General features: G+C 34.5%; 2 protein-coding genes across 2 annotated transcripts; one reads left to right on the top strand and one right to left on the bottom strand.

Annotated features, from left to right (window-relative positions):
* Nucleotides 1–3,953: 3,953 nt before the first annotated feature.
* Nucleotides 3,954–6,544, bottom strand: LOC112032259 (protein NONRESPONDING TO OXYLIPINS 2, mitochondrial). Its single transcript, XM_024065025.2, has 3 exons — nucleotides 6,302–6,544; nucleotides 6,092–6,210; nucleotides 3,954–4,240 (listed from the first exon to the last, which is right to left on the bottom strand). Exons 1-3 carry the CDS (start codon nucleotides 6,454–6,456, stop codon nucleotides 4,233–4,235), a joined length of 282 nt encoding a protein of 93 aa, XP_023920793.1. The 5' UTR covers nucleotides 6,457–6,544; the 3' UTR covers nucleotides 3,954–4,232.
* An 839-nt stretch (nucleotides 6,545–7,383) lies between these two features.
* On the top strand, nucleotides 7,384–11,377 carry LOC112032246 (pentatricopeptide repeat-containing protein ELI1, chloroplastic). The gene is given in 4 exon segments (XM_065773302.1): nucleotides 7,384–7,426; nucleotides 8,623–9,199; nucleotides 10,515–11,126; nucleotides 11,128–11,377. Coding segments are annotated over 4 exon segments (1,482 nt in total).
* Nucleotides 11,378–11,547: the final 170 nt, after the last annotated feature.

Genomic DNA, 11,547 nt, shown 5'->3' with positions numbered 1-11,547 from the left:
ATTTTCAGTCTTACATATGCTTCCCTAAGATTTCAGGAAGGTACTGATGAGATAAGGATCAACACCAACAATCTAATCTACACGTGAAAGGTAGAGATGAAGGAAGGAAGATGGTATAAAACAAAGAGAAGATCCTAAGAGGAGGGGATCGGGGAATTAAGAGAAAAATATTGTATCAACAAGACTTGTGCTTGTAATCAAATTCAAAGAATATATACAAGAACTAATCTTCTCGGATTGTGCCGAGGACGATTTTTCTTAGATAAAACCAGTCTATCTTTACTTTATTGTCATCTAAATTCATTATAATTGTGACCCAACTCATTAGAGCCTAGTTTTCCAATTCACTCTCTACAAATTCATTGTATTGGGATCTTTGGGCCTAAATCCTTTTACCTTTTGGGCTTAGGACTCAATTTGTGTTCTTATACGTATGTATCTCCTAAAGCCAAAACAAATTAAAGATATGTGTTTCCTAAAAATATAAAAGCTTCACGGTTAGAAAGGAAAAGAAAATTGCAAATTCGTAGTTAGAAGTTAGATATTCTTATTATATGAGTCATCTATGAAAAATGATAATGCACAAAATCGTCAATAAATCAATCATCCGAACTCGCAACATTTGAAAACCTGAAGAGTGAAATACCGACAAAGAGCTAAGTGTTTTCACTCGTCCGACATGATAGGTGATGGATAAACAATATTAACCAATCGACAAAACTACGGCTTGAGTTTTAGTTAGCTTACTTGGCATGTATGTTGGACGAGTATCAATTATTGGACGACTCATGTGGTTGAAGGTAATTTCAGTATGATCACTCTATTGGTATTCATAACTAACAAGGAGGACACGTCAAGCGTCTCATGTCGGACAAGTAAGCCTTTGCTTATTGGATGCTCATCGGATGGTGTATGTTGAAAAGGGATTGAGATCAGGTGCAATTGGTATAAATGGCTGAAATTTAAAGTTGCAAACTTTAAATCTCAACCATTAAATATAAACAATGAGTAAAAGTAAAAATAAAAATAAAAAGTAAAAACATATTGTGATTGGGTAAGGGTGAATTGCACGGTGCATCTTAATCAGTTGAAAAGCTCATTGTCAAGAAATAAGGCTTCCCTTTAGCTTATATTATTATTATATTTTTCTTTTATTGAATTGCATATTTTTAGGCATCTAAAGTGATGTTTATTATTTAAATTATTATAAAATGATTAAACTTTTATTTGTTCCACAATTTTTAAAACTATGATTATACTCTAAATGTGTAATCTCTAAGTTATTTGGCAAAAAAGAAAATTGATTTAAAATGTAAAAGAATATTAATTTTGAACAATGAGAAGTAAAAATAGTTCACAGCTTATAAACTGACTAGATGAGGAAAAATGTGTTTTGACCAAAGTAAAAATTAAGAACAAAGTTTGGCTATAAACTTAATTGTAGCATTTGGCTTCAACTTTTTCTAAGAAGTTGATATGTATCTTTATTTACACATGACTTGCTTAATCACACTTAACCCAACCAACACTTGTCACATGCATTACACACATATTAGTTTATTAAAGGAAGTTAGAGTCTAGGACAACAATCAAATTTGTAGTCAAACTATGTCCAAAGACTAACTTGATGTAAATAGTTATATATATATATATATATATATGAAAATAATATATATTAAGCAATGTTATTCACACACTTTGTGTGTGTATATAATTAATACGTTTTTCTTTTTTGCTTTAAATTTATTTGTGTGTGTGTGTGTGTGTGTGTGTGTGTGGACAGAAAGATAAGGAATATGGCTATCTAGCATGTTAGACAAAGGCAATGCATGTTTGCACTTCCTCCGTCTAATGTATGCATATCAACTATCAAGTCACAGTCTTATCAGAATCAAGTTAAAGCATCTGTTGACAAATATCCTAGCAAGCAACAATTAAATATCATATGCCATGGAAGTGCTGATTCGAGGAGGAAGGAAATATGCCTCTCAGATTGGCATTTTATAATATGATAAGTCAATAACGTAGTGATGCAAACCGATCATTACTAAAGCTAATACTTTTTTATTTTATTTTTTTTTAAAATTTCACGAAGATTGGTCTCAAAGTAGTTCCATATGGTGAGATAGTTCTTATAAGTTATAACCCAAGAATCCATAACTAAAACTTTTTGTTGGCATATTCTGATCTATTCTTGAGGTAAATCTTTTGGTGGAATGTGATGACGTGAGAATATGAGAAACTTTGTTCATGACTCATTTCAAGAAAGCGACCCAACACAGCCCTTGGCATCTTTGTTGATCATTTGGATCTGGTTCCCGCAGAAACCGACACTATCAAGTCCTCTAAAATTTTTTCCTCTTTTTGGTATTCCGAAAGGCTTTCAAAACTAGCAGAATGGTTTTTCAGCTTTCAATAATGAAGAATTATGAGCAAGAACTTGCAACTTGGGAGAATATTGTACATTCTCATCCAATTTCACCGCCCTTGAGCAGATTTCAGTTTTCGGCCAGCTGAGATTTTTCACATTTAGAACCATTTTTTAATCGAAAACAAGAAAACCAACCAGGGGTTGAATGATACAATTCATGACTTCCTGGGTTCTGAACTTGAATAATTTCTCAAATTAAGTAAACAGAAAGTTGGTGGATGATGTACAATGACACATGAAGTCACGAATGTTCGTAGATGTCCACATTAACTTCCTATAGGCTTAATGTGGATAACTGCATATGCATTTATCCGAAACACTTAGGAATGCCTTCGGAGGTAACTATTTCAATTTGCTGATTGTTGAAAGTTGGTTAAATATTGGTTGTACCTTTAAAAAAAAAATACAAACAAAATAAAACTTTAAAAATGTGCAAAAATAAAAGGCAAGGGAAAAAACAAACTAATGGCAAACAGATAGGGTATTTGGAAGTTCGGCAGAATCATTCCAACTCATTATGTAATGTTTGAAAAGACCATCCACATGTAATTTTTGTCACATGACCTTTTTAATGAATCGTGTGACTTGTTTAAACAATAATACAATACTCACCAATAATAAAGTTTGTCCCAACTAGGAACTACTCTGCCTCCTGACTCCCGACTTAAAGATTCAGATTGAAAGATAAACATATTCTATTGCATCATCCAAGATAAAAGCAGACAGGACACTATAGAGGTACAGTGGTGCGGGACAGAGTGCCTGGCACGGTTCTAACACCTGCATGTGCCCAACAAAATTGCACCTTAATACATTAGCAGAGCATCAACTTTCAACCTGTATCAGGCCCTGTTCTGCTATGACAGGTACTTCCCAACAGAATTCCTAGTCCAACAAGTCAATCTTATTCCTCTTCATCCAGAAGAAATAGTTAACCACATAATGCAATTGAGAGAGTACAGGCATGCGAGGTTAAGGCAATTCTGCCCGTGATAAATGGCATGTACGAGATAGTAGGAGAGAAAATCTCTTTGGAATGGCATTATGAATAACCTGCATGTGTCTTTTTTTGTTTTTTCCTTCATTGCCAACCAATGTATTTCATGATTCATGAATCATTCTCCTTCATGCATAGTTTAGGGTTTGGCAATGGTTATGCATCAACATAAATATTTAACAAGAAACAAGAAAAGAAAAGATTGTAACTCATCATTCATCAATAAAACCAATGACATGGCAGTGCTGTTCAAGTGAGGGTAATCAACATAGATGACCAACAAGCAACCAAAAAAGCCAGCTACCTAGCATTTCTTATTCCCCTAAAGACATAACAAAGTATTAGATTGCCTGCACTTGACTGAAGCATGTGTTCGTTTGTACCAATTCAGCCGCATTCCATTAAATTCTTGGGTCTCAGTAATGCCCAAAAATTAATTCTAGAAACTTCCCTTGATGTTAAATTTTGGAACTAAGACTTGCTTGTTGTTGATAAATATCCAACACCAAAATTATGGGCTCCATAAAGTCAAACAAGTAGTCTCTAATGATAAAAATTGCAATACAAAATCTTGAAAAATCAAACAAGAACTCATATGAGTTCATTAACGAAAAGCAGGAACTCTTTGTGAGTTTATGCAACAACAAAAAACAGGACAAATTCTTGAAATAATACCTATTGAATCGAGCAATGTTCAAAAAGTACTCCCTACACCCTCCATCAAGATAAGAATCATGGAGTTCCAACAGGATGTACTTCTAATCCCATATGACATAGCACCTGGTGTGCAGAGCTACAGTGTATTTAAGTACCTACAGGACAGCAAAAGACCAGAAAATTTATCAGCAGAGGAGTTCCATATAATTCCCATGACACAAAAAACATTGCTCCATTATAAGTAAATTATGAACTTCTCAAAGAAAATAGTTTTACGCATTTATGGTTCTTATTTAAGCCTAATATTCAAACGTGAACAAGAAATTTGAGAAGGATGACTTCTAAGATACTTGGGAAAATTAATATGATCAATCATGGCAAATGGCGAAGCACAATTATGATCCACTGTCAACTCCATTACAATCTTTTTCCTTAACACTCATTCCCAACCTTTTTACTCCCTACCCAACCCAAACAGGCAAACACCGAGGCATGATAAAACCAAATGATGCAACACAAAAATCAAAGAAGAGAAAACAAAAGTAACTAGGAGTCAGCACAAAAGAAGAGAGAACCTCTAGGAGTTGGTACCTATGGTTAGGTGGAGTCAACACCAAAAAATTGGGAGAATTTCAAGAGAAATTTTATTCATCATCAAAATAATCTGTCCCCATAAGAGGACAATACTATGCTTTTATAGACTACTAAACCCTAATTCTAACTTACATAAGCAACCCCTAATTTTTATTATAATTGACTAAGGAAACCCAATTCTAAATGACTAGGGAAATCCCAATTATTGAACTAAATAAAAATGTTGACTCTAAGAACTAAAATACTACTAACCTAATTAACTAGTAAGACCTAAAAACAAAAAAATTAAATTGACTACAAAACTAAATAAAACTAATTAAAATAAGGTCAAATTAAACATTTGGTCCTCAACCTTTTCCCTAAGTTTCAAAATGGTCCTTAACCTTTCAAATGTTTTAGTTTAATCCTTAACTGTTTAAATGTATGTCAAAAAGGTCCTTGTCGTCAACTAATGGATGGAAAAATATGATATGGTAAACTAAAACACTAAAATCAAGCACAGTTTTAACATGGATCCCAGCCCCAGGTGAGGAGTATGTTGTGGTTCAAGGTGGGTGCAGGCACTGGCAAAGAGAGGCCTTTTAAAAATTTCCCTCCTCCCTTGTATAATTTTCATTAAAAATAAAAATATGTGAATATAAAATTTTACTAATTCCCCACCCCCCCCCCCCCAAAAAATAAAATCAAAATCAAAATCAAAATCAATCTCCACAACTCTAGTTTGGAGACGAGATTGGCAAAGGTGGTTGGAAAGGGGATCAGTATAGGGAAAGAAGAAATAAATTTTTTTTGAGAAAAATATATTGTTTGGGAAAAAAAAATTCTAACATGAAAAAATGGTTTTAATACATTAAAAACTATGTTGTTTTGAACTAAATTGGCATTTAACATGTCAATAATTTTAATTGACAGAAGAACAACATTAAAAACAACATCCAACTTAGGAACTAAAATCAAAAGTGATAAATAAACATTAGGAATTTAGGACCAAAACAAAAATTGACCTAATCATAGTGTAATTTGTGTTTTAGTCTCAAGTCTAAACTAAATATTCGGCAAACACAATTAAATGGTTCTCCATGCTACCCAATGATACCAACTCGAGACTCACCCACTCACTCACCAGAGTCATCACACTCAAAGATATGTGGTAAATAAATATAGACTCACATAAAAAAAAAAAGGTTTTAAAAAGCTTTACATAAAAGCGAGCTTATAAGCAGATAAGCCCAATATATATATACACGTACACACTTCTACTTTCAAATACTAATTCATTTAACCGTTGGCTAATTCCTTGTAGAATGGAAAGGAGATATGAATAAAGAGCTCATCATAGTATAAATATGTAAATACTGGACAAAATATAGACTCACAAAGAGAAAATGAGCGATCCTGGGAAATTTACGAACCCTGAGACAACTCGCAGAAAGCACGGGCTTCGATGGAAATATGGGAAGTGAGTCGAGCCGCGGCGACTGCGCTGTGCAGTGGCATCAGCGATTGGACGCACCCTAGCTCTCCCATAGTCCTTTGCCAAATATTTGTATATATATATATAAATTAAGAATTCAATTGTGTTTTTAAAATTAAAGAAACAAAGAGGATGGAAATTAGAATACCTGGTGGAGGATAAGAGGGGTGGGCGAGAGTGGCGGCGTTGTGGAAGCGAAGGGCGGAGGCGGGGGAGGGAGGTTGAGGAGGAAGAAGATGATCGGATTGATGATCTGGCGGTGGAGAGCAGAGACCTCGACAGCGATCCACAGCGCCCAGCCATTCTTCTTCTCTTTTGCTGAAGTGAAGAGTTCTTCTTTGCTCACTTGGAATTCCCAATTTTGAAGCCAGCTGAGCTGAGTTGGGGTTTAAGACTTTTTAGTTTAAAACCCTAGAGTTAAAAAGCCCAGCCCAATTCTTTGTTGGATTTAGGAGGCACATTTTGCTTAAAGTGTGGGCCGGGGAAAGAATTCGATCCTTCACTCCTTTCGAGCCTCGAACATTTCATCCATTAATCATTATACAATTAATAAAGTTGGGTTTCAAATATATTTGAAGTTATTTTATTTTAAAGGGCCTCATTAATATATTAACTATCTATTTTTAAAAAAATTTATGAAAAATTAAAAAAATTGTCAAATCAGTTTGATATTTTTTAGAAGAACAAAATTTCTCTCCAAACTAATTTGAAAAGAAACTCTTCAAACTTCTCATATATTTCTTTTTTTTTTTTTGAATTTTGAAAATTTAACCATTGAATTTCATGCTCCTTATGTTCTTAACATGCATATCAAATTTCTTTCAAATTATATATTATTTACTATTTGATCAATAAACTTATTTTTTATACACAATTTTAGATCACAAAAATATGAAATTTTAATATTTATTTGATGAGATAGCAATTGATCTTTGATTTTCTTAAAATTTTACATGGATGAAGAATATAATAAAAATATGCAATCTAATGGTTAGTGTGGGTACCTAGGATGTATCCTTGGCATGTCCTTCAACGTCCTAGGACGTCCTCGGACGGCTTCGCAACGTCCTAGGCATGCATGACAACGTCCTAGGCATGCTTGGCAACGTCCTCGGACGGTGTCCTAGGAGTCCCACATCGAAGGAAAAACCCCCTACTTGCTGCCTTATAAGCTGTGAAGCAAAGGGATTAGTGTACCATCGGTTTATAGTTATTCAAATAACTAAACCGATGGTACACTACTCCCTTCGCTTCACAGTTTATAAGGCAGCAAGTGGGGGGTTTTCCTTCGATGTGGGACTCCTAGGACACCGTCCGAGGACGTTGCCAAGCATGCCTAGGACGTTGTCATGCATGCCTAGGACGTTGCGAAGCCGTCCGAGGACGTCCTAGGACGTTGAAGAACATGCCAAGGATACATCTTAGGTACCCACAGTTAGATTTTCAAAATTCACACTTAATATAGAGATATATGAGGAGTTTATAGAGTTTCAGAAACTTAGTTTTTTTAATAAAATTTTTGCTAAAATGGTTTACTAACATATGCACTTAGGACATACATTAGTAAAACCCTATTTTAAATATTATCTATGTGACTTTAGTTATGTAACTTTTTTAACGAGTTAATTGACTTTTTTGCATGCATAAATATTCTCACTTTATCTTGATCAATGTAATAAAACATTAATTACTCTATACTAGGATGTAATTGCAACGTTGCCTTAAAGTAAGAAACACTTCTTCTCAAATAATAATAATAATAATAATAAAAGAAACACTTTATCCCTTGTCATAATTTTTCAAAAACATGTCTAATAAAAATTTAATTTTATATTAATTTTGATAGAAATCCTTGGAGGATAAAATGCTTAATAAAAATAGTTAATAGCAACATTGTAATTATACCATAGTTAAAGTAATAATAAAAAAAATAAAAAAATAAGAAGAGAGTACAATTTACCCAATTTTATGTTGTTTACGACCCTTTTATTTTGGTGGAAATTGTAATAGAACAATTTTAGACTTCAAGTTGTTTTTCGTGCGTAAATGTGCGTGCATTAGCGTAATAAACACTAATAGTTAGTTAAAAGGATATAATTAAGGAAAAGAGAAAAAGAAGGGGATTATATAAAAAGAAGGGAAATGCTAACAAGTGCCTTTAATTCATTGATTAATAATTCATTTTAGGAAAATTTTGATATCACTTTTATAGAAAATAAAAAAAAAATAAAAAAACTGTCAAAATATTAATTACTTTTTTTTTATTTCTCATAAAAACTTAACAGTTTTTTTTATTTCCCATAAAAGTGATATCAAAATTTTCCTAAAATGAATTATTAACCAGTGTCCTAAGGGCACTCGTTAGCATTTTCCAAAAAAAGAAAGCAACTAGAATCCTCCTCGGTCATTTTTGTGCATCATTCTAGATAACTTTGAGATGCTCGAGTCGGATTTGTGATGTCTGCGCAGCAACTATTTTGTTCGTTAGGACTGGTATAGTTGATGTTTATGCAAGAGGGGGTGATGTGATGTCTGCACAACAACTGTTTGATACTATGCCTGACAAGAGTTTGGTTTCTTTGACGGCAATGATTACTTGTTATGCTAAATATGGGGAACTTGGCAAGGCTCGTGTATTGTTCGAAGAAATGGAGGAGAGGGATGTAATTTGCTGGAATGTGATGATTGATGGGTGTGCTCAGAATGGGATGCCAAATGAGGCTTTTATATGGTTTAGAAAAATGTTGAGGGCAAGAGTTAAGCCTAACGAAGTGACGGTGTTGTCTGTACTTTCTGCTTGTGGGCAGCTTGGCGCATTGGAGTCTGGTAGATGGCTTCATTCTTATATTGAGAATAATAGGATTGAGATCAATGTTCATGTTGGTACGGCGTTGGTTGATATGCATAGCAAATGTGGTAGTTTGGGGGAGGCGCAATTGGTCTTTGATAGGATCAAAGACAAGGATGTCGTTGCTTGGAATTCAATGATTACAGGGTATGCAAGTTACGGATTTAGCCAAAATGCCTTGCAATTGTTTAATGAAATGTACATAATTGGTCACCGTTCTCAGTGACGGCACCACGTTCAATCCAGGGTGTTCCCAAGAACTCAATAACCTGAAAAAATAAATAAAAATTATATATAATAATTTAAAATTTCTTATTTGTTTACCCTTAAAAAAAATTAGGAACACCCTCAAATAAAAAAATTATTTGTTCTACTTTCAAGCAAAAAAAAAAAAAAAAAGCCCAAAAAAATTTTGAACTAAAATCTGGAAAAAAAAAATTGTAATAGAGCAAGCCCACTAGAGAAAAAAAGCCCAACATCAACATGAACAAATTACAGATGGTAGCATACCCACGAGTTACAGATGCAAACCCAATAGATTACATATAGTAGCAAACCCACGAATTCTCAAAAAAAAAAAAAAAAACAAAACAAAACAAAACAAACCAAAACCCAATATACACGTCTAATTCATCAAGTAAAGCAAAAACTGAAATCAGAAACCTAACATAAAGAGAAAAAAAAAAAAAAAACCTCATCAACCATCAACGACAACAACCAACAGACAGCGTGAGCTCTAGAGCACATCGGTTATTAGTGATCGGGCCTCAAACTCGAGCTCTAAAGCACATTGGGCATCAGAGATTGGCCCGATTGGATCGGAGATCGGCCACGCCTTGACATGCTGCCCGACAGCGTTGCCCCTCAGCTTAGCCTCAGGCCTCCCTGCTCCCTCAACCTCAAGGTATTTCATCTTTTTCTCTCTTTAGTCTCTTACATATACGGGTTAATGGGTATGGGTTTCTCTTTTAGACTCTCTGTCTCTCTCTCTTTATCTGAACACTGAAAGCAAATGAGAGTCTCTCTCTCTCTTTGAGACTTTATTTGAGATTTTATCTGATTGCTTAGCCTTACCTTATCACTTTATTAATATTTGCCCCCGTTTTTGGCTTTATCCGTTGGTGTTGGTGAGATACAATTAATTGTCTTTTAGTGTATTGTGATTGTGAATTTATCTGATTGGCTCTTGTGATTGGGGGCCATGGGGCTTGTCTATTTAGTGGGGGGTAGATGGGGGCATGGGGCTAGGGTGGGATATTTGATTTGGGGGAAGTAAATGCACATAAGGTGTCCTAGTGCAACTAATAAATAATAATTTAATTAACCAATACATTATAAAAGACAAACAAATTAAATTATGTTAGGCTAAACAACAATTAATAATTTTATAATTAATGAAACAACAATATAACAGATTATAGTTTATAAAAGACAAACAAATTAATGAAACAACTAAATAACAATAATTAATAATTTCCTTTTTTATTAGATTGTGTAATTTATCCTTCTTAAGGAACATCCTGAAAAAAATTTCTGGAACCGCCACTGATCATCCTACTCATATAACCTTCGTTGCCATTTTGAGTGCTTGTGTTCATGCTAGTTTAGTCAGTAAGGGATGGAGTTTTTTCCTTTCAATGAAAGATAAATATGGGATTGAACCAAGGATTGAGCATTATGGGTGTATGGTAAATCTTCTTGGCCGTGCTAGGCATTTAGAAGAAGCATATGTGCTTGTCAAAAACATGAACACAGAGCTAGATCCTGTCTTATGGGGAATTTTGCTTGCGGCCTGTAGGATCCATGATAACATTGCTTTGGGAGAGGAAATTGCAGAGTTTCTGATTGGCAAGAACCTTGCAAATTCAGGAACGTATATTCTTTTATCAAACATATATGCAGCTGCTGTCAACTGGGATGGGGTGGCAAGGGTGAGGACCTTGATGAAAGACAGTGGAGTGCAGAAGGAACCAGGCTGTAGCTCAATTGAAGTGAATAATAAGGTACACGAGTTTCTTGCTAGAGATAAGAAACACCCAAACAGCAAAGAAATTTACATTATGCTAGAGGAGACAAATTGTTGGCTTAAGGCACACAGCTACCCTCCACAGACAGAAATTGTGTTACGACTTAAGAGAGAGACAAAAGGAACAATCCCTTGAAGTTCACAGTGAGAAGCTAGCTATGGCTTTTGGGATCATCAGTACTCAACCCGGAACTACTTTAAAGATTGTGAGGAACCTCCGTGTATGCCTGGACTGCCATGCTGTGACCAAGCTGATTTCAATGATAACTGGACGTAAGATCGTAATGAGGGACCATAATCGATTTCACCACTTTGTGAACGGTTCATGTTCTTGTGGGGATTACTGGTGAATTGCAATACTGTTAACGGATCATGTTCTTGTGGTTGTGAGAATTACTAATGAACTGTAATATATCACTGTTACAGTGTTACTAAGCATTCCATTGATCATATGATTTGATTAACTTTTTTAAAGCAATTGCCATCAAATTCCAACTTTGCCTAATCTGTTTGATCAGTG

This window comes from Quercus suber, unplaced genomic scaffold (genome assembly GCF_002906115.3).
Source record: "Quercus suber isolate HL8 unplaced genomic scaffold, Cork oak 2.0 scaffold_72, whole genome shotgun sequence".
NCBI lineage: Eukaryota > Viridiplantae > Streptophyta > Magnoliopsida > Fagales > Fagaceae > Quercus > Quercus suber.
This window is presented reverse-complemented; position numbering and strand designations above follow the sequence as displayed.